The following is a 24,133-nucleotide window of genomic DNA, read 5'->3' as shown; positions in this document are numbered from 1 at the left end:
TTTGATATTTCGGAATGTTAGAAGGGTGAATGTGGAGAACTGGAGGTTGGGGATCTAATTACCGGGCCATAATTGGGGACTGGGGAATAGGTTGCCGTCCTCTCAACTCGCTGCAGATCAATTATGTTAAGAGAACATCTGTAAGTAGAGCTTAATGAGGTCCATTAGAGCAACATGCGCTGCCTTCCCTAACGGTGCTTGTCAGCCTCTTGGATGAGCTGGAGTGTGCGGCTGACTGGGGACCTGGTGGAGGGGCTTAAATAGGAGAGAGGCTCCGCTTACTGGCGGTTCTTTCTTCTTCCCTGCCAGAGAAGCCAGAGAGAAGCGCCGACGGACAGGGGCGAGGAAGCAGCGAAATAGGGGGAGAGTGAAAGAGAGACGACCTGTGAGCCGGGTGCAGGACGCACAGAGAGCCGCTGGGTTGGGAGCCGAGTTTTAGGTACGTCTGAGAACTTGAGAACCTGTCACCAAGTTTTCTCTTAGACAGGCGGGAGTTGCGCGTATCTCTGAGGGAAAAAGTTGCCTCGTGGACACTTTGGGTCAAAGACGAGCGCTGCTGCAGCGACCCACTGGCCGCTCTGTTTTGGGCATCTCTGGACTGCTAAAGGTACGTGTTCTGTTCGGTTGTGTGCTTCTGGGCTGGGTTGATAACACATAAACACAATGTTAGGTAATACTACATAACTTATCCTCCGCTCGGTCGTAACACGCGAGCTGGTAAGCAGGTGCCCGTTTCCTTTGGAGGCCTACAGCGCGTGTCCCTCCATCCTGCACCGCTGCCTTCTGTCTCCATCTTCCATTCACTCGGGAGGACGAGTAACGGATCAGAAGGGCACCGCGAGAGCGGTGGCCCACACTCCACACACACGCACGTACGGGCGCGCTGCGGGAAAATTGCATGATTACCGAGATAGGCCGCCTTGAAATAATTCAATCCATGACAAAACCTAATTACTGGCAGGTAATACCCTGTCAGCTTTAATGCATCGCATCATTCATAATGGTGCAGAGAGCATTTTATGACCCATCTCATTATCGCTTCGTTTTAGGCTGGAGTCGCATGCCAACTATTGACTTGTCTCCTCCTACCACAGCTCCCATCCAAGATTATTTAACAGACTAACTTCCACTTGTCAAGGCCGCGTCTTTGGGCGCTGAATGGTGCCAGAGATGTATTCGGTATCTGTGTGTGTGAGCGAGAGAGAGTATGTTTGTCGGTGTACGTGTGTTTGTCTGCCAGAGTGCAATAACAAGGCACAAATAATAATCCCATCCTCGAATACCAGACACATTGAAGTAGAGGCTGTACAGTGGAGATCGGCGGCGGCGGCACTCGGGACCTAACATGACCTGAGATTGATGGATTAATTGATTGATTCAATTATCCATGTTGTATATGTGATCTGGTTTTCTGATTATCTGAACAACTTTTGCAACTATTCGTTTTATTATTACAAAGTACGGACCGATTTGTTGTAAGGTGCATTATAGAGCTCCCAATAAACTAGACAGTTGTCTCTGATTTAGCTTTTTCAAATCAAACAAAGTGTGCGTGAGTGTACTGTGTGCGCGTCCTTCTGTGTCACTTCAATACTGTCAGGATTGCAATTGTTAAAACTCTCAACAACCACGGCCTTGTGAGGACGCACGTCGGCAGGTGTCACAATGACTCTCCCAATCACGGGTCTTTGAACGCAGCATGCTGCACCGCCACCATTAGTGACCAAACTTGTTTTGCCCGGTCGGTGTATCACAGAATGAGCGCCGCGCGCACCGAAAGTTCCGAGATCGAACGTAGATGGGCGGAAATGGGCGTTCCGGGGGCGCGCACGCCTCTCCGTCAGATCGAGGAGCGCTTTGTAAGAAGTCAGCGACCTTATCGCGGCGGTGGAATGTTTCTCCGGTGAGGGGTTGTTTTTTTTGGAGATAATAAAGCTCGACTCGACGTACGTCTCTCGCCACTCTCGCTGATACATTGAGGACGCCCGCCGGCCTGAGCCCCTCGCGCACTATTTGTGCACGCTCACACTGCTTGAGCACCTGTAGCTGGTGTACAGCCTCCGATCCACGTGGACCTCATCCTCGCTCCTTGAGAGCGCTGTCAACTTGGTAAAGTTCTTCTCTTGTTTATTTGTGTCCTGTTCAGAGGAGGATCTGTAGCTGAATCCGCCGCTGGAGTTCAGTCGGGATTTCCTCTTAACTTCTTGAGAAAGGTGAGTAAGAATTTGAAACGCTCACCTTTTGCTCGTGGTTTGAATGTTCTCCATCACCAAAACCAAGCTGGAATTATTTCAGTTTCCACGCAGGGCTTGGCTATTTGAACAATCAAAGAGGAACAGTAGATCGAGGGAGCCGTTCGGAGTCCTAAGCGCTGATTAGCGGTGCACTCCGCGGGACAAGAGGAGGTGCGCGGACCGGGAGAAGCGTCTCTCCCCACAAGTACATCTCCGCGCGGCGATGTGAAAAACGTGCACCCACACGCTGCGTGAAAGCTTGCTGGAGCTCATCACATCCGCCTGCATATTGCCACCCCCCACCCTCCCCCCCGACCTCCCCCTTCGCACGCCCTCCCTCCTCTCCTTTACCCACCGCCTTCCTTTTCCATTCCCATTCCTCGCTGGTCGCCGTGTCGGATCGTTCCCTCTAACAAAGCGCCCCCCGATCCTAGCCTGCCTGCAGACAGCAGCTCCCCGGACCTGGCGTGGTGAGGCGCCTCAGCGGGCTCAACAAATGCAGAAAAGGGAGAAAAGTTTCGGTAAGGACGCGTACTTTGCGCTTTGGCTTGTGTGTAAAACGGCACGTTTGGCGTGCTTCGCGTGTGCGTGTGGTGTTTTGGTGTGCGCTGCGGCGTCGCAAGTTGCAGCATCGCTCTGCGTCGTGCGCGACGCGTCCGCGTCCGACCCGCCGTCGTTCTAAACCCAACCGACCCTCCGAGTTATTCGGCGGATGTCCCTTTCATCAGGACGTCACGGAGACGTGCTCGGATGTCGTGTCTGTTGATCGCCCGGCTGCTTGTCACAGCCGCATGGTAAATTTAGTCTCCGTTATTGGCCTTTTACCAGCTATCCGCTACCATGGCAACAGTAATTAAACTGTGAAATGTCAGCATCTTCTTGGACTGAGATAGCAGCTCTTTTCCGCGCCGCTCGCCGTCCTCTTCCATCCGGCTCGGGTGATGATGCGTGTGGCCGCGTACGCGCGGCAACAGCAGCCGCCTTCAAGTCCACAATGAGGGAGAGAAGAGGAGATTGGGGATACGAGCCGGCGCACAAACACTACAGATATCATTAGGGCTGCGAGCAGCTGTGATCCCCTTCCACTCACGGACAAAATGAGGCTTTTGTTCGGCACTTCCCCTCGGCAAGCCGAAAAGCGAAGTGGTCAAATTCCTGCCTTGCTTCTTCTTCTAACCCCTCCGGGTTGATTGCACAGTAAAAAGAATGAAGGGTGAGTCGAAACTCTCTCTCTCTCTCTCCTTTGGTTTGGTAATGAGCAGCGGGGACTTTGTAGTGTTAACGAGGCCCGGGCGGATCAGTGCCGCTCAACGTACGCGCGGCCACGCTCCCAAATCCAGCCAATTAACAAATCAACAGCCAAGCGAGCTGCTCCCACTGTGGCCCGTTTGATACGCCTCTGCAGATGATTTATCTAAAATGGGTGACAGGTGAGACCAATCATCTTGATGTGTAGTGATACTTTATTCAAGGACCATAAAGTGTTTTGAATGCCAATGAGTTCTATTTAATGCAACTGGGTTAGTTTGGAAACATGTGTTCTAGTGTTAACGCTGTGTGTATTTACAACATTTGAATACAGTAAACTTCAGGATGACCCTGGTGAAGCATCAGTCATCCCGCGTTGTCAGCGCAGACTGTAGCACACACGGTCATGACAGCTGACAGGATTTGTACATTTTTGATGGCACAACTTTTCTTCCCAATAACTGTTGTGACATCAATGCAATCAAATGGTTTCCCTCTAGTTAGAGAGGCATGAACAAATCCCCGAAAAAGTACACCACAACAAAACATCCTTTACAAACGGTCCGCCGTAATGATTTCATTGACACTAAACATGTTTTCTACTTTGAAATGGCATGTGCAGAGATTTTTTTTTAGTTGAAATGGTTAAATAGAAAAAATGCAGAAAAAATGAATACAACTAAGATGTTGTGTTGAATGGGGCACAAAAGGGAGTGGGGGTGAGCCTCTCCTCAGGGAATGATAGGAGAATACTAATTCCTGCCCGGTGGAGGCCACATTATCCCCCAAACCCCTCCCTTCTTGCCCCCCAATGGGCCAACAAAGGCTCTCCACGGTCAGCTCAGGCCAAACAATACAGGCTGCTGCAAAGCTCTCGCCTGTAACCACACCCCGTTAAACACAGAGGAGGTCAAAGTAAAAAAGCAAAAGAGAAAAGGTGTCCTGGCATGGATGTGAAACAGTGTCTTTGTGTCTGTGTGGGCTCACAGCGCCGAGGCAGGACAGCTGCTATTGCTGGTTTGTTGTCATCTTACTGGTGACTTCTTCGTCTGGCTTTCTACGGCTTGCTGTTGTTTTATAGGGACTAGGACTTTCCTTTAACACCTGCTGCTAAACACGTTTTGTATAGTGTTGCTTGAATACCACTTTAAATCACAAATAATAATGGTACCTTCCATGACCAACGGGGTAAAGGAAATGATAAAAAAGCTGAAAATGTTTGAAAAGCACAATTTCCTACTATTAGTGTGTACTGTACGGGGGGAAAAAGTCTTTTTTGTTTTTGTTTTTCGGTCCTCCCAAGAAGACTGGCCTCATCACACGCAAAGTGGTTATATTTTTACAACTCTTTGTACAGTCCACCAATATCTCTAGAGTCTGCTAACATTTTGAGTATACTTTCTTTTGTTTCAAACTATCTGATCTGATGGTGTGAGACCCCACTGAATGAGTTGGAGTAGTACAAAATACATAGTGTGTATGAAACATAATTGTCTGTGTGGCAATTCAGGTTCAAATCTGTGTTTATGGATAACAAAAAGAGATTGTCCATGAACTCGTGTTTATTATTTCATTTGAAGTTGGTGCTAAATACGTGAATATTGTTCTTGCTTTATAGTATACTCGTTGTGTGCTTCTCCCAGGTATACAAATGCTCTCCGTCCAGCCGGACACCAAGCCAAAAGGCTGTGCCGGCTGCAACCGGAAGATCAAGGACCGTTACCTGCTGAAGGCCCTTGATAAGTACTGGCACGAGGACTGCCTTAAGTGTGCCTGCTGTGACTGCAGGCTGGGCGAGGTGGGCTCCACGCTCTACACCAAAGCCAACCTCATCTTGTGCCGAAGAGACTACCTACGGTAAGAAGGGCGCCGTCTGGGCCATGGTGGCCAAACGCTGCACGCCGTACAGATAACATGTCTGCTCACAACATTTAAAGGTCATGTTGAACTCTCTTTTATGAGCATGATGAGCAATAAATCATTTTCAGAAATAATCTGAGTAAATACTCCAATTATTTGACTCTAGTTAACCCGTGTCACTAAATCATTAACAAAACTTCTCCTCAAAAGCACAACTAGTAATAAATCAATATACAATAGTGACAACAAACTCGTTTCAGTCTCGTATACCTGTCAGGAAACCTACTCAAACACGTGAAAAGCAAGGAGCCGTTACAACCAATCAAGATAAGGTTCCTCATGACGGATATCTTGATCGACTGAGTGATGTACCAATTGGTTCAAGCTTTAGCCTTTCCTATGGAAGCCCAGCATCTCACTGAGACTCATAGGATTACCTCTGACCTTTTTTGTTATGTTTTAATCTGAATTGATTTGCTAGACTACGGTTCATCCACCTGTTTATTGTCAGAAAGGTTGTTTTAATTCACAGAAATAGAACTTCACGTCTTTCTGCTGCCGTGCAGTGTGTTTTATTGTCAGTGTAATTTCAACCATATTGTAGTCATCTTATGTAATTTCTGTTTCTACATGGTTGCACATTTACAATTCTCCTCTGTACTGCGCACGCAATGCAAGCGTACACACAGGGAAAATACTGTCCGTCCATTGCACCCCACAAAAGTTTTAAAGTCTACACTAAATGATCAAAAATTTAGCCTTTTTTAAAAACAATTCTCTCCACAAGCTCTCATTGTGTGAGTGCATTTTCCACACAAATCCTTTTTTTCCCGTCGCATCACAGGTCAAGAGGGAGATTTATTTTAAATCAGTAAATCATCATCATAAAAAGTGTTTTTCATTTTTTTGTATTGAAATGTGCATGATAGTGAATGCGTGGCTGCGGCGTATGCTGTTCACCGTGTACGGCTCAAGAATGTCTTGTAATGTCTAAATAAATGATCCCCTGTCAGCAGCATCACTAGCGCTCGTACAGGAAGTCATTGTGATATGATAACTGATCTTGGTGATCTCTGAGAACTCTCTCCTAACTAATATCCCTTCTTCATCAATGAGCTGCCCTTTTTTCCGGGGGGGTGGTGAGCTTTTCTAGCTAACTTAGCCTGAAATGTGTTTGTCTATGGTGATTTTGCCAAACTCTCTTTGTGGAACCGAAAAGCTGAATCTATGTAATCTGATCCTGAAAATGATCCAGCTAACTCAGTTAGCCGTGTACTAGGAACAGAGCCCTGGTAGGAAACAAACAGCTGCTGGCCTTAGTGGTGTTTACATAACAATGTATAATTTATAGAGGCCGAACACATGTAAAGCTTTGTTTCACCTCGGTGCAGATAGATTATTTCTGACCGAGGAGCCAAATGTTGCTTTGAAATAAAGCGTAACATCAAATACCATATCAGGTCAGAGGTCAGACTCTGTTGGAAGCATTGTTGAATAGTGACTTAAAATGACTCCATTAAAGTAGTATTAATCGAAATTATATTTAGTGTATATCATCCTACGTAATATAGCTCCTCTCTGCATATTTTTGCATTAAGTTAATTAATTAAATTACTAAAAGCACTTAATGTTATGGTTTGATTTAAGAGCTTCCTGGCAAGTTGGTACAACAATTGGTTGAAGGAGTTTTTTTTATATTTAAAAAAAAAAAAAAATGTTATGTTGCAGATTATGTTTAGTTTGTCATCTAGCCAAACATCACGCTGCTTAGTCTTAGCATCTTTACTGGACCGGGCATGTTCAGAACATTCAGATGACAACAACACAGCTAGTAATCAATCTAATGTGACTTTTATTTTATTTTTTTTCAAGATTTCCTTCGTAAGTGGAAATTAATGGGATCATTAAGAGAAGAAACAACACATCTGCTGTGTTGCTTTTTATAAGATCCGTTGACAATAACAAAATACAGATTCCTAGATATGACTCAAACTGCTTTTGTCTAGGTTTGAGCCAGAAGAATAACGTAACATAACATGGTAGCGTAACAGAACTAGGTAACAATAACGCAACACAATAACTAGTGCTCGGCAATGAAGAAAAATCAGGTTTGCGAGTTATTGCTCAGTTCTGTGCAAAATTCAATAATTAATTGAAAAGTGTATTGCATACTTATTTTTTAAATTGTTTTTTGCAAACATTGCTGCGTAATTGTCTCCAATTAATTCCGACAATTTTATTGTGCGTAAACAGATTTTTATTATAATAGTTTTGAATTCTGATTACAAATATAGACAACCAAAGCGTCACAGGAGGGGGGATGTTGATCAGTATTGGCTTGGGAGGGGTGTCATCACGGTTCTCAACCAATAAGAGTAACCATAATAATTTGGGGGGCCGGCCTAAGACTGCTGCAGCAGCAAAATGGCGAATGGTATCTTACGAAGACATTTTCATTTTAAATCTTTTCCCACCGGAGTTGATCGAACCAAAGTTATTAATAACCTGCCTCACTGAAAGTGTTTTCTTTTTTTTGCTTGACTGAGATTCTCCAAAGGAACTCCAGTACAAACATGGACTTCAGACTAAAGAGTCCCAGCTGTGTACTTAGTGCTGGAGTACTTCATTGTAACAAGGGCAACCGAACATAGATATTGGTGGATATATTAAATTAAGAAAACCGATGTATAAATGTGAACTTGCTTTTTATTTTTTCTAACTATAATAAAACATTAATACCCTGGCAGTGGCAAATAGCTTTGGTAACTTAATGTTAACGCAACTCAAGTAACATAGCATACCTTCAGCATAAGGTCAGAATGTAACGTAACAACAAATACCACCTTTTTAGGTCTTTTTCTTACAATACGTGTAAGTGTTAAGTAACCTTCTGGTCTTAAACAGGACATGAACAGCGGTCTTGTAGGTGGAAATACTGGGTTTGTTTGGTCCCTTATGGGACTTGGAAAGGAATTATGCCGCATAACTTTCAATAACACTCGCTCCATATAGTACATCACTAACTTCACTTAATAATGTCCACCTTCTCACATTGTGTGCTTTGTAGAAAGTACAATGCCAGTGTTTTCTTCGCATCGAGTTGAGAACCATGCCCACTAAAAAGTGTCTGCAGGACCTTCCGGTGGCTATCATATAGCACAGCTCCATAACACAAAACCGTTGATGGCTTCAGCAATCAGCTGATGTGGACATTGTTTTTCCCCAACTCCTCCAATATATTCAGTAGCAGTAAGGGGGGGCTGCAGGGGTTTTAGAACAGCCATGCAGGCTAAGAAGACCAAAGCCAACATAATAATCTTTCATCTTCAAAGTTCAAGGTGACTGAATTGATTTGACGCTCGCTCTCACGCGAGTGTCCCGGCCAAGTGAATGCGCCCTGACATCTCCTCACTGCTGGCTAATGAATGGCAAATATAACGAACCGCAGCACTCTGCATCAGATCTACAGAGCGACAAAGAAAGCCGGGCTACGTCGCTGAGGCAATGGTTTTACAAACGCACACACCCTTACTCAAAAGGCATGTGTTTTTTTATTATTATGTTGGTTGCAGTTTGACAGGACAGGAGAAAAAAAAGATGACCACACATTCTGCCAATTTTTATATTCCCTTGAATTCCACAGTAAATTACTTTACATTGTCTCACACACACACCCTCCTTCAAGTCAATCCTTTTCTGCTAAGCAGGGTGGCATGTTATTAGGCCCCACATAACCAGGGTTAATAGAATTTTTCAGGGGTCTACAACCATGAGCGATGTGATCCCACCAGCAGAGAAATAATAATCCTTTACTGGAAAAACATGCACATACAACTGAAGGGAAGGAGAAAATAACAAATACGGCAAGAAAAAACTTCAGCAGTGATCAAATATGATTTACAGAGTTGTGTGTGTAACTAAGCCATCCCGTCATAAACCTGCGAGTGCAAACATAATTATAGGTATTATCTCCTGGAGCTTGATTTGTGCTTTGCTCTCTACAAATGTAGAGGAAACACTGCAAGAAGATTTTATCAACAAATTATCCCCTTTTGAAACGGCTGCTTCCATTGATGGTAGCAGTAATCGGGCTCCGCCACTGTTTATGCTGATGTGTGATTTTCCCAGTACACAGCGATAATGTTTGAAAGCCCCAAAGGCAGGAGAGCAGGCAAACTGACACGTTGAAGTAAAAAAAAAATGCTGTGGAAATGAAGACTGCTTGCTGAGTGACACACACACACACACACACACACACACACACACACACGGCACTGGTTCTAAGGCGTGAAAAAAGCTGGTGGGCATCAGTTAATGGAAAACTGTAAATTCCAGGCATCCATTTTAAAGACCGCCCCAGCAGAACACTTATTTATCTATCTATTCATTCATTTTTTTTAATCCAACTTCAATTTTCCTCTACAGTGGTTTTACTTTAAGATTGTAAATGCAAGTAAACTCACAGAGCCGTCAACACGGCTGGATTTATTAATGTTTTGGAAAGCTGGCTATCAGCGAGAGATAACCAACATGTAGCGCATGGTTCAGTGCAATAACTTACCCCGGCCCCCCTTTCAGGATCAACTTTGTAATCCACAGCCACCTCATGTAACCACATATGTAAATGTAAGTGAAAAATGTATCTTTTTTTCATCTCACATTATGCTTGTGACGCATTGTCAGTTTGTATGTCAGCATCCAGCGTGACTGTGACATCAAGTCAAGCTTTATCTCGAGGGACCGACAAGGAGTGAGGAGAAAAGGCTCAGGCCGTCTGAAACTCATCTATTCTTTCGGAAATCTCATTTGGATACATTCTTCCTTATGAGCATCTGTCACACCTTTTTTTGCGATTACTCACAAAGTGGCAAAATATTTTTTTTCTGTGCTCAGACGCACACATTCAAATTAAGCATTCAAGGCCAAATTCTGAATCCATTACTCGCATTATTTCTTTTTTTACATTGAGGCAACATTAACCGCCATTTATTAAAATGTTTACTCGTACTGTGAGCTCAAAGTGATGTTAACCTGCACACACATTTTGTAATATATTTGTAATACATCCCAAATTAAACAAGCCTAATGTATACTTCTATTGACGTTGAGGATAATATAACTTTTAATGCAGCTCATGTTTAATTGATGTTTGTAGCCAATGTGTATGCATGTGTTCTTGTGACGTTTGTGGGCCCATGAGCAACATCGGGGTTGTTAATTAATTTCATCAACAATTTGATCCCAGTCTGCATTGGAGTCCTTGGGCGAGGTAATGAACCCCAAATTTCTCTCAAAGCATTTGGCTGGTGAGAACGTTTTGGAATTAGCAGATTTACATTGGAATCTGAAGAGAATGCGGCCTTTATATTAAAGTGTGTGTGTGTGTGGTTAAACTGGTAAGTGTTGGCATTTAGCGTAAAACGCTAGAAAGAGTATATAATGCAATGTTTTACCATTCGCTTGGCCTCTAGATGAACCTAGACGAACTACAGAACATTCTTGTTCTCTGCAGACCCATCCAATTTTTCTTTGACTTTTCAGTCTGAAAACACAGCCACAATTTGTTTTAGAAATATCATACAAACATTGTAGACTTTAAATGTGGCTAAAGAAAACAATACAATTTTGCAATTTCCAAATAATGAAGATCTGTTATACAGCAGCTTAAATTCATGTCAGATACAAAGTTGATAACGTGTATTTTCCCCTTGTTTCCCCTCTATCTGCATCGAGGGGAAACAAAAGTTTAATGTAGTTTAACTGAAAATGATGGATACATCACTCAGTAGTGATGGTTATGAAAAAACGTTATAACAACAGATGAACCAAAAGATCAGTAACTGTCAGACTGAATAATGGCGTGGTAATTAAATGTCCTTTCCTGGCTAGATACAGCCTTGTTCCTCCCAAATTACTCACACATTCATACATTCCTCCGAGCAGACTGGACTCCCAGCTACAGATCTGTAATTATGGCTGCGATGGATGGCAAACGGCTCCACAAAAACCCGAAGGCCCTCTACTTCAGAGCCGCCACAGCACCGCAACCCGCTCACCGACAGGCGCTGTGCTCCTGGGAGATGTGCAGGAAGCTGCGTGTAGTTTGTAATAACCATCTCCCCTCCCTGATTCTCAGCAGGCTGAAAGATTTGGGCCAGCTCCTCTTTTTCTCCCAATATATAGAACAGCCGTTCTCCCAGCAAACACTGAAGGGCACGGGGACCGCTGGTCAATGACACCCGAGCTCACTTAAATGCAGCCTGCTGTAAAGGTCTGCTGAGAGCGTTTAGACGTAGCAGGGCTGTATATCATTTAGTTGATACTTTACATTACTGATGACCATTTGTTTTCTAATTTGAAAAAAGCTTCCACCCCATTGCTAGGAATAATTATCAGATTGAACGAATATCTGGCCATGGAGGTACTGTAGATTTTGTGAGACGGGAGACATTCCACAGTTAATTTTTCCCAAACCTGGATCGTTCCCTACCCATGCGCAGGTATTAAAATAACATTAAAAAACTGATTGGTCTCTGGCAACATGGTCACCTTGCTTTCTTCTTACTTACTCACCTACTTACAGTTGGTAATTCAGAGTTGTATTTATTTAATTGGTACACAGTCGAGAGTAAGACAAAAGTCAAATCTTTTTTGCGGTCCCCTAAGACTGTCCCAACAACGCGAAGTACGCCAAACCTGTAGAAAAAGTGTTTAGGAATAGATCACGGTTTGGGTTAAAAGAAGTATAGGTTTGCTGCATGAAATCTCTATCCTTTTTATATCAAATACGTAACTTACATAAAAGATACTTAACAGTCAACAATGACTTTTGGTTTTGAATGAGACCCCAGCTTCCTGAGTGTCTCCTTATGACCCACAATCTGAAAACAGCAAAGGTATACTTAAACGAGATCTTATACATGAAATATAATGTAGTACGGAGAGGGTTTGATCTCTGCGGTCTGAATCCTAAAGTGGAGTCATTCCCTCACTCACAGACCAACAGGCTTCCCTGTTACGGTCGGTCAGTCAGTGTCATGTAAATGGCGCAAACCCAACATAAAGGTATAAACCCTTTTGAACTAAAAGACCAATATCAGAAGAAGCCGAATGTTTATTTATTTTTTCTTCTTCCTTCGGAACGGCTTTAGCACTTGAAGGGGACAATTTGTGTGGAATGCTTGGGTTCAATCCCGTTTTGGCTGCTTAGTATTACAATAGAACACTCTGCATGCAGAGTGGGCCTCTCCTGCTCAAGCTCCTAATGAGACTTAAAGGTGGAGAATACAGCACTTGGTTCGTCATCTTTGCCACTTTACCTTCTTATCCAATCATCTCTTGCAAACACACACACACACACACACACATCTTCAACCTCTCCATCTCCCTGTTACGTCTCGGCCTTCTTTGATGCTGCTGATCAGGCTCTTCATCATAGGAGGGGCAGTGGATAGATGATTACCTAATTATAATGACATACAAGGGGAAACCTTTATGTGATGTCTGCGTTTCTTGCCCTAGCTTCCTATAGCTTTCACTCCCTCTCACCCCCCCTCCACTGGGGATTCCTCTGTATGAGGCCAGTTATACGCGCTACAAGGTGAACTATTCCCCGGCACGTGTTATTATTAATAACTGCCAGAGAGAAGGGTCACCCAAGACAACTCCTTGAAAAGAACCATGGGCAAGGCAAGTAGGCTGTGGCTGGCGTGTGTTGTAAAACAATATCCTCCCCCCCCGTGCTTAAAGCAACAATAATGTTGGTGGGGAGAAAAGGGACATTTTTCAGGGACTTGAAAAATTGGTCATCGCCTGGCGCTTTTAAGCGTAGCGTCACCACTGAGTTGGCGGTATTAGAATATGGAGAGATTGGGGCTACAACTTTCAACACACTTTTCTGCCCGTCTCTCTTGCTCCCTGCTTTGACGTTAAACTTCCAATGAGGCTGTTAATTTCAAATGGCATGCAAGTCGTCTCCTATTATGGTCGATTTTTAGGGCAAAACCACGAAAATTGTGGTTTTCTTTAAGTGAATTTTCTTTTTGCTTGTTCCAGGTTCACAGAGTGATACATGCAATGATTGCCAAGGAATAAAATGTGGAAAATTCTACCTGGTCCAGTTTTCTATTTTCATGCCTCCAGAGTAAAAGACTTCAATTGGTGCATTACTTTCTGGTGTTTGTTTTGTGGATTTGAATGTGTCCTGTTCAGTCCCCTCACACGTTCAGCGAGAGAAGTCTGGTGGATAGGGCTGTTACACTGAGAAGAATGATGTGGAAGATGTCTGAAGGGAACCACTCCGACATTATTTATTTTGGTAACTCTTGGATCCCTGACAATCGTTGTTGATCCTCTAAGAAACCAATTATTTTCCTTGTATTTTCTACCATGGATATTACAGTGTGGCCTATAGCCAGAGCAGTGATGTTTTCTATTATTACTGTTGGTAAGGAATGAACAGTCCAGTGTTCAAAGAATGCTCCCCTTTTGGAAAGCTATGGTGTTTCTTTAAGATGGGGAATCTGACCGTAGACCGAACTCCCTTGTAAATTTTATTGATTATTACCTCTTCACTCTTTGTTGCAAATTTTCTTTTCTTTGGTTTAAAATAGTCACATTTAAGCAGCTTTTAAAATATCACAATCCACTTTGGAACTTAAGACAATACAACGGACATATCTGTATCTCATCCCCATATTAGTTTAGTTTTTGTTTATCTATTTGCAAAACAAACAAGTAACAGAGATTAACAATACGTGCAGGAAGAGGTAGAAAGACCACAGACCACTCACTTATGCTTTTTCAGTTCACTCATTATGTCATTCTCAAAGTTTCAGGGTTCACCAGAGGTGCACATCTTCTTACGTAAAACTTTTGTTTCTAGTATTATCACTGCTGTATATTATGTGGATTAAATGACATAGTAACTAACTAAGGAATGTAGAAGGTGCACAATTTATTGTACAATGTTAAAAAAACATTCGTTCTAACCTCAACATCTGCATTTTTTGCCTGTGATGCTTCTATTGACATGCCGCAAAGGCCCGCAGGTTGCTCTGCTCAGGACTCCAGGCGAGTCATTGGATGGCATTTTTTTTGTTCTTATGCACCTTTTAAAAGGAGACAGAAAATTAAAATGATAAACTACAGATGTTTAATATTTTATCTGCATCAGGGGACTGCAGGTTTATTTAAAATAAAAATCCTATTAAGCTTCAAGGTTTTTTTCTTTTTTTAATTCTGTGATTGAGTCACAACTTATTTTGACAAACAATGTTTAATGTCAATTCAAAGGCAAGACGATGTTTATTTGTATAGCACATTTAAACAACCATTCAGTGTTTCATTAACCAACAGCAGGATTTTGAAGTCAATCCTTTGTTTGACAGGAAGCCAGTGTAAACACCTGAGAACTGGCATGATGTAATCCACTTTACTGGTCCTAGTGAAGACTGGGCCATTTGTAGCTTTCTGATTGACTTTTTACATAGACATGTAAATATACCATTACAGCAGTTATCTATTTTTTATTCTTCAGTAGACAAGTCTTTCCAAAATCCGATTGAGACCTAAGTCCTCTAATCCTTGATGTATTCTTTAGGTAATAGTAGGGTGATTTTGTAACTCTCTTGATATGGCTGTTCTAAGATGAGGTCTGAATCCATAATTACACCTAGATTTCTAGCTTGGTTTGTGGTTTTTAACATCAGTGATTGAAGCTCAGCGCTGCCTTTCAATCGTTCATACTTTTATCTTTGATTAATGACGGAGCGTTTTGGCACATTCAGGTGATTTGTTCAGTCCATTTACCCAGCCCTTGTATTAGATTGTTGTCCCCTGGTGATATTGTTAGCGTTTAAACCTTTAAATTGTACTCCCATAATCGGGATGAACTGTTTTACTGTCTCTAACCCTTAATACTGTTCATATTGGATACCTTCACAGTAATCGTTCAAGAATCACCTGAAGTGTCTATACCCAATTTTAAGCTACAAATTTATTTATAACGTCTAAATAGCTTATCTCTTATTAGTTAATGTATGATTAGTCCTTGATGTTTCAGAGAGCCGGGAGAGTGGATTTTTTAGGTTTTAAAACATTTGTTTTTGGAGAAAATCATATATTATAACACATCTGTTTTAATATTTTATATATGTATATTATTGTGCTCTAGAAATGATATACATTTTCATGCAAGATTTAGCCAACTGGTAAATGTTACATTAATATTCATACACTCAAAATGACTTAATGGAATGCTTATACAAATGTAGTCTGTCCATTGAAATTAAGAGGTATGAAACGTGTGTACATGTGTAGAACTTGCACTTGTTTCCAACATTTGCAGCACGTTGTCCCTGTTTTGCAGTCTTCCTTTGCAGGGCACAAGTTGCATCTCCTTTTTTTCTGTTCCCTTGTGCTGGCTTCTTGTGAGTTCTTGATCAGGGCCATGATGTGATCGCTGCACAAGTCTCTCGTTGTTCCTCCTGTATCTCTCTTTTTCGTGTTTTTATGTAGCAACAGAGTTACTTCTTTTTGTGAGCTGTACCCAGCATGCAGTTCGGTGGGTAATTTTTTATAAATGTACAATTTTTAGTGTTACAAATTGTTTGTGTCACAAGCTGTTGTACCGTGGTGTTTTACTTATTTGTTGTGGTTATTGAGTTATAACCATAACTCAATCTCAAGACATGTAAAACAAGTAGCTTCGACCGCGTGGTGCTCCTCGACGGGGTTTAAAAATAAATTCTGCCGCCTGCCGAAGGGCAATGTCAGTTGTGATGGCGTCACAATCCGGGTATACCGTGCAGCCCTAGTTGATATGTCAATTATATTGTGGAATATTATGAAAGGCCAGCGGACAGTTCTCCTGGCAGTTTTGTGTCAAGGTGATTGCTTGTTTTCTTTCTTTCTTTGCTCACTTTTGAATTGAGTGCATTTTTACTTTGTTGAATGTTTTATTACATTGCGCGAGACCGTGTTGTAGTGTCTAGTGTCTGTGTCGAGGCACCCTATGACCTCTGGGTTCCCTTTGCGCACCATACTGTATATGATCACTCCAATATTGTTCTACTATTTCACGGTTTCGAAATCCGCCATGGCTTGTACAGTTGAACAATTTCAAGATTGCCTAAAACCACCATTTTCCATGTTTTAACCCACAGTGGGAGATCAGAAATGCCATTTGAATTTAACACGCCATCGGAAGTTTTAACGTCAAAGCAGGGAGTAAGTAAGTAAGCGGACACTGGCACAAACGTGTGTATAAAGTTATAGCACCAACCTCATCTCAATAGATACGGGTCAAATTGGAGCCGAAACAACCTTATTGTATAAAAACGTGTATCTGTACAAAAGTACAATATATTTTCATTTTTTGGCGTCACTTTAGGAAAAGTTACCACATTTCTGTCTAAAAGAACAACGTTTAGGGTATTTTTCACAGCTGTCAAGTATCAAATGAGACAAATTTGACCCGAACAGTAGGTAAGAGTTGATGTCATGGCCCGGTGCCCCACCCCCTAAAAAGATATTATATTTCTGTCCCTGCTGGGCTGCTCCCATTCAGCCCTGAGCTTCGCTTTGAGTGTCATCATGGGGCTTATCTAATTCACTGTCCCAAACACATCAACTGGGATAATGAAAAATTTATTGAGTCAGATACTATCCTTAATTGAACACATCCATCATCATCATCATCCTATTGTAAATCATGTGACCATCCCTGTCACAAACCCCCCTCCGACCTGGCCAACCTATTGTAACGAATATCGACTCGGATTGTGTTAAATTCATTCAAGCAAATGAAGCCATTTGAAACGTATGAAAACCGCCGAGCCCCCCACTCTGGTCACCAGGGCGCCCAAGTTACAGCGCTCAAGCTCTTCATTTCCTTTTCAAACAGTAGAAGTAGATTCTGGTAACTCCATTACCTGCTGACTGCACTCGGTTTAGATATAACATCCCTTGTGGCGCCGGCTCGTTTGGATTTCTCTTGACTATTTGATATCCGCTCTCCTTCCAGATTAACCTTTATGGCCCTAATGAATGGTCCGTATTGACATCAAAGGGATGGGAAGATGATGCTATGCCTTATGGGGAAAAGGAACGCCAGGCTTCCTGAAAGAGCCTGAGCCCGGTTCCCCTTCTCACGAACAGTAATTGTGCCTGTCCTCTCTGAAATTATGCTCTTCTTTGTCTTTTTAATTAAACTCAGGAGCAGTTTGGAGGCTATTTGACCTTTGCTGGCCTCTCTTTATGGGTTGTGCTGCAGGTCATTTCCATGCATATATTAATGGATGGCCTCCCTGCCATTTCCTTTTTAGGCAATGATCCGCAAGGCCATCCAGATTAGGTCTTGCGTATTGCCTGTTCTTAGTGTTCTATGTGGGAAGTTCTTTGATGGAGAAGAATACATGCATTAGACTTAATTTAAAATGGTTTAGGGGAAGTCGATTTTAAGTGATTGCGTCGGTAGTCACGGCTCCTTTAAACACAGATTTTCACTCAATTACCTCTCCACATGAATATACAAATACGCAATCAAGAGGGACGGAATTGAGTCCGATGGCTGGATATTGATATAATATTGATACATTGCCCAGCCCTAGCTGTGGGTTTATAATGTCATCCTGTGTTCTTTCTCTGCTGTGGTGTGTTGTGGATCCATTTGCGGTCACAGTCTCTGCAGCTCGGCCCCATACCACAGCTGGAACACACCTCTGGCTGCCACATATTTGGCTGCCATCTCTCTTCTGCAGGCATGTGAGAGTATGATAACAGCCCTGCTGTTCGACACGGTGAAATGCAGCAGCAGACCCCCCGCCCCTTCGTTGCCAACCCCACAGGTTTTTGGCATCAGGCTTTGTTTAGTTTCGGGGCTATTTGTTTGGGAATCGTCCACAGCTCTCATCCTCACGGGATGTGTTGGGGGGTTCTGGAAAGGTGTTGGTGGTGCAGAGCAAAGTTTAGTGTTCCCCTTACCATTGAACAAGGCGGGCATATTATATTATGAGATGATGCATTTAGCGCACAGTATTGTCAAGAAGGTGAATTAAAAACGTCCCGCTTTTCGCTGTAAAAAGGCTAATGTGGACAGAGCCCTGAGTGAAATGTTAATTCATATAAGCGTCTTTTCTGTTCTGACATGTTCGTACCAAATATTTCTATGTATTAACGTATAACGTTTGACTTTAATAATTTAATGTGTCAGAGATGGTGCTCCACATTGAGGGGGTCGTCTCACAATGTTAATATAAGTATGCACAATGTGGGAGCAAGGGAGGTTTCACGTCAGCACGTGTGTGTGTGTGTGTGTGTGTGTGTGTGTGTGTGTGTGTGTGTGTGGAAGGGGGAGCCTGTGTGTGTGTGTGGAAGGGGGAGCCTGTGTGTGTGTGTGGAAGGGGGAGCCTGTGTGTGTGTGTGGAAGGGGGAGCCTGTGTGTGTGTGTGGAAGGGGGAGCCTGTGTGTGTGTGTGGAAGGGGGAGCCTGTGTGTGTGTGTGGAAGGGGGAGCCTGTGTGTGTGTGTGGAAGGGGGAGCCTGTGTGTGTGTGTGTGGAAGGGGGAGCCTGTGTGTGTGTGTGTGTGGAAGGGGGAGCCTGTGTGTGTGTGTGTGTGGAAGGGGGAGCCTGTGTGTGTGTGTGGAAGGGGGAGCCTGTGTGTGTGTGTGGAAGGGGGAGCCTGTGTGTGTGTGTGGAAGGGGGAGCCTGTGTGTGTGTGTGGAAGGGGGAGCCTGTGCGTGTGTGTGTGTGTGTGTGTGGAAGGGGGAGCCTGAGCGTGTGTGTGTGTGTGTGTGTGTGGAAGGGGGAGCCTGAGCGTGTGTGTGTGTGTGTGTGTGTGTGGAAGGGGGAGCCTGAGCGTGTGTGTGTGTGTGTGTGTGTGTGTGGAAGGGGGAGCCTGAGCGTGTGTGTGTGTGTGTGTGTGTGTGTGGAAGGGGGAGCCTGAGCGTGTGTGTGTGTGTGTGTGTGTGTGTGGAAGGGGGAGCCTGAGCGTGTGTGTGTGTGTGTGTGTGTGTGTGGAAGGGGGAGCCTGAGCGTGTGTGTGTGTGTGTGTGGAAGGGGGAGCCTGAGCGTGTGTGTGTGTGGAAGGGGGAGTCTGAGAGTGTGTGTGTGGAAGGGAGAGTGTGTGTGTGGAAGGGGGAGCGTGTGTGTGTTTGTTAATGAGGCCTTTATGGAGATGAAGTGGGGGGGTGGGGGACGAGGACGTGGAGACAGGGACACTGGAGCTGGTTGCAGCTGTTAAAACCGTGACTGGTGAAGGGGAGGCGTGTGTGTTGGGGTGGGGGGCGGCACTGTTGAAAACAGGATTTCAAAAGGCTGATTGGTCGATGTCAGCACCACTTACAGGCGTTATTTGGATGGTTTAGGCAGAGCTGTGAGGCCTTCGCTGAACCTCCTGAGCGACTTCTCAATTAGTGGGCGGCCTAGCGGAACTACCAGACACACTACTGTGCGCCTCCACCACCACCACTACCACCACCACCACCACCACCCATCCAGCCCCAGTCCCGCAGCTTCCTCCTCAGACCGCATGCCACCTGTACCCCTGAAGCTGGTCGAGTCGTCCTGTGCAGACTTGGTTGGAACATGCCGCAATAGAATCTTTTTGTGAATCATGTTTTTTGGTAAGAACACCACATGGCAGTAAGAAAACAGAAAATAACTTGTTTTAACCGTGTAAAAGCTTTTGCAACCCAAATATGCCCGGAAAAATGTCTCCATGATCAACACATAACCTGGATCTCTGTGATAACACGTGCCCTGTCGAGCGGGGAGAGCTGCGATCTCTGCGTAAACCCAGGCCAATTCAGTTTGTCTGCTCTGAGCTTGTTCTAAAATGAGATGTAAATGCTACAATTTTAACAGCCTGAATTATTCATGAGGAAGCCAAAAAAAGTAGAAATGTGCTATATAATATAGTGCTATATACCGCTTCGCCCTTAGCCCAGGGGCGTGTCAACAAACAAATGAAGGAATTAACAACTTCATTGAGTCACCTGACGGCATTGGGCATCTCACCATCGGGTGCTGCTACATTACAAAACATTTGTTAGCTTAAAATATTTTTTATCATCTCAAGATGTTTATCTAAGATTCTTAAAACTGAAAAGAAACATGTCAGGCCAAATCCATTCAAAGACTCTATATTGAGGAGACATCCAATCTATAATTGGTTTTGGAGGTATAGAAGAATCAATGTGTAGCCTGGGTTATGCCCACCATCTGAGTACGGGCTGTGAGCAGCAGTGACTGCAAGGGGGGCTGCTGCTGCCGCGGCATTGATTGCCTCCTCCACCAGTTTTCCATAGCATTTTAATCTGTGAAATGCTAAAGAAGCAATCAAAGTGATCTGGAGCCTTGCTGCAGAACAGCATCCATGTGTCTCTGGTGAATTTCACAGCCACCTAGGCTGCATTAAGGATGCCTGATCAATGGGTGGGAGAGCCGCGGCCTTCGTCAACAACGATTGTGATGCCAGCTGATTTCACATCACAAAGCCAAATTAACAACTCAGCTTTATTTTCTATTCATTTTCCTTCTATGAAGGAGTGCATCTTTACTCCATGAACTTGCTAATAAAAAATAAGAATGTCAATTGTTGTCTGTGTGTGTGTATATATATATTTCATGCTGTCCATGGTTTTGTCATGCTTTCTATTTGATGGAGCTCTGCTCCTGCTGCTTCTGTCGAAATGTTTAAAGGTTGCTGTACATCAGTGCTAAAGAACACCTCTCATACGCCTATAATGGCTTTTCCATATTTGGGTTGGTCCAGACCTGAGGCTTTTGTAGGCTGTCATTAATTTAATTGGCTGCACTTGGTCAATTCATTATCAAGATCTCCTTTGTTCCAAAGCTTGCCTTCAAGTCCACACTTTTTTACCTCATCACCATGTTTTTCATACTATAAAACCATTACCATTAAACCAATGTGGGCAATCCTGTCCAAAATGCCACACGGTGATACCCAGATGCACTCAGTCCTAAAGCAGGGATACTTTTGAATAACTGATACAAATTTAGATTTTCCAATATTTTCAAGAAAAAGAGTAAATCTCCTTTCATCATTATTCAGAATTACTGTATTAGTGACTAAATGTGTTTGAGTCAATAGCAATATTTCCATATGAAATACTTTTCCTTCCCCTTTTCAATTGATCCCTTAAGAGTGTCTTTGTACTGTCCAGCCGGCCTGATCCAGTAGTTCACCTTCAGTTACAGTATGTCCTCTTACAGTGCTACAGGGATGACATATTTTTGTTTGCCAACCCCAAAGATGGTGTCTCTCTGGTTCCCTCGACAATAAGCCATTTGGATTTAGGATAAGGGATTATTGCAGAAAATAATTCCATGGCAAACAAACATGTATTATACTGATAAGTTTTGTTTAGCAAGATCATTTCCCCAAAAGAAACAAGCATCATGATTTTTGAAGCAGAAATCACTAGAAGCAAAAAGCTAATGTTAAACCAACGACACTCTGGTCACATAACTTTACTCTAAGCAGTTTAACACTCTTGATTAACATTCCCACACTGGTCACAGCTACACAAGCTATGTTGGGGAAGTTTCTTAGCCAAGGACACAACTGCCGATCCAACTCTCCACTAAGCCACACTCATAGAATGATCGTGGTATATGTATCATATGTTTATTTATTTATTATTTAGGATTAATGAAAAAAAATAAGTAAAAGGAAATTGATTCCACAAATTGAAACTTTTCAGTTAGAATAAAGAGAATATAAACAAAACAAGGCTGTAGAGGCGTACTAGTGAGCATCATGATTCAAGTAATTTTCTACAAAAAAAAATCATTCCAGTTGGCATCTCAAATCTTTCACCATCCATGTTAAACTAATGAATTACTGCAATGTTGAACTGGTAATTTTTCTAAACGTATTTATCCAAGAATGACCGTGAGGAGAAAGTTTTGACCTTTAATTTGTGGCAAATTTGTCAGTTTTCGTCCTCTGATGCGACACACATACAATAATAACACATGCAATGAATATGAAAAAGATAGTTTGGGACTGCTGGCTTGGATACATATGTTGGAATATGTATGTTAATCTCCATGACAGTGTTTCAAGGATGTGTTAATCGGCCACATTTCACCTCATAGGGCACATTTCATCCTCCAGATGCTGATTTGGAGATGCAATTACATGCCTCACTCCTAGTTATTGGGCTTTGGAATTGTTCAGCTGCCGATGCATTCCTCTTCTTTCAAGATACCTTTGATGAAAACTGAGCTTCTCAAACCTGATCTTCTGTGAACCAGAGAAGTGGAATAATGCACCACAAGCTACAAACCAATAACAAGAAGTGTTTTTTTGGTGTTTTCTTTCATTTGTTTTGTTCAAAATTCTCAGTCATCCAACTTTTTTATTTCATTGAGGTTAAAATAGCATATAATTTCATACAAATAATTGTGCATGTGTACCTTGTTTAATAAAATGGCTCATAGATGTTAAAAGCTCTGAAAGTACCCTATAATTGTTATGTTGGGCTTTGGAAAGCTTTGCTGCCATTAACCTCTAAACACCACACACAACACCACCACCACAATCACCTCAGCAATAATGCTGAGTTTCCAAATGTGTGTGTGTTCTGAAGCTCCTGTAATTAAATTGGGCTTTTCACATCTAATCTGAAAATACTATGAGGTCAAACTGGTCCCCGCTAATTACAAGTGATTGAGCCTGAAGGAGGGTCACAAATACCGTAGGGTCTTGTTTCCTTCCAGTGCATAATTGTCCGTAAGAGAGGGGTCACATTTCCTCAAGAGGTGTTCAAGAGTGGGTGCCTTTGTTTTGTCTCCCAAAAGCAGGGAAGGCATTTAAAGTTTAGCCTGCATGACGTTTGACGAAATCTATTAACCAAAGCTCTCAAAGGTTTGTCATTTCTAATATCTAGATGAAGCAGCTCTACCATCCATAAATAGCTGAAAACCGTTCAAGGTGAACTCATAACTTATACCGAACAGAAGGTTTTCATGAATTTTTACACTGTAAAAATATAATTTCTTGCAGGTTACTACAATTTAGTCCTTAAAGGTTCACAATATTCCAAGCCTGTTTTTGAGGAATACATGTTTACAACTCTTGGTGTGGTTGCAGATTGCAACTAACCAAGACCACAGCCGCTCAGTGAATCTCTTCCTGTGAACTTTCTAGTTAAAAATGCTAAAGGGTAATTATAAGCTAACAAACATTGTGAGGGATAATAGAACTCGAAAGTGACCCGAAACAATATTAGCCAACATTACCCTAGTGAACATACGGACATCAAACATTTTTGGTCACTGTAGTCTTGTGCCAGTGTGAGTAATTCCTTTAAATATACCAATAATATGACCAACTCATAGCCCAGTTCTCCTATAATTAAACCAGGCACTTCTACGGAATAGTTTAGGATAAGGTTAATGGGTTGCGCCAAAGTCAATAGGAAGCGGTTACACATTTTAGTAGTCAACCGTTTGAATGAGTACTAAAATTCTGAACTAAAATAACATAGGCTGATATAGAGACACACATTCATTCACTCTCCCATTTGCACTCCTGCGGCAATTCAGAGTAACTAATTAACCCTCAGCAGTATTTGGAGTGCCTTACACCTTGTTTGTTGTCAATATTTGAATCGATTTCTGTCGCAATTGTACATCTTTTACGTGTTTCATTCTGTACACATCACATTTATTGCACTCTGTCCATCCCAGAAGAGGGATCCTCCTCTGCCATTCTTTCTACGGTATCTTGATTTTTTACCCTGTTGAAGGCTTATTTCATTT

General features: G+C 42.8%; 1 protein-coding gene across 6 annotated transcripts in view; it reads left to right on the top strand.

Moving 5' to 3' along the window:
* Positions 1–24,133, top strand: part of lmo3 (LIM domain only 3) — a 41,072-nt gene continuing 16,939 nt past the window's right edge. For 2 of the 6 annotated variants that reach the window (XR_013467407.1, XM_040174605.2), the window contains exons 1-2: positions 2,301–2,755; positions 5,126–5,339. Coding sequence is in view for 5 of the 6 variants with exons in the window: in XM_040174605.2 (XP_040030539.1) it covers positions 2,731–2,755; positions 5,126–5,339 (239 nt within the window). In the remaining variant the exon portion in view is untranslated. Of the gene's footprint in view, positions 608–1,686; positions 1,904–1,924; positions 2,214–2,300; positions 3,448–5,125; positions 5,340–24,133 lie in introns of those variants that run through there. The other 4 variants (XM_040174608.2, XM_040174610.2, XM_040174609.2 and 1 more) reach the window with 4 other exon arrangements.

Source organism: Gasterosteus aculeatus, chromosome 4, assembly GCF_964276395.1.
Source record: "Gasterosteus aculeatus chromosome 4, fGasAcu3.hap1.1, whole genome shotgun sequence".
Taxonomy (NCBI): domain Eukaryota; kingdom Metazoa; phylum Chordata; class Actinopteri; order Perciformes; family Gasterosteidae; genus Gasterosteus; species Gasterosteus aculeatus.
The sequence above is the reverse complement of the archived record's forward strand: the minus strand, read 5'-3'. Positions and strand labels throughout refer to the sequence as shown.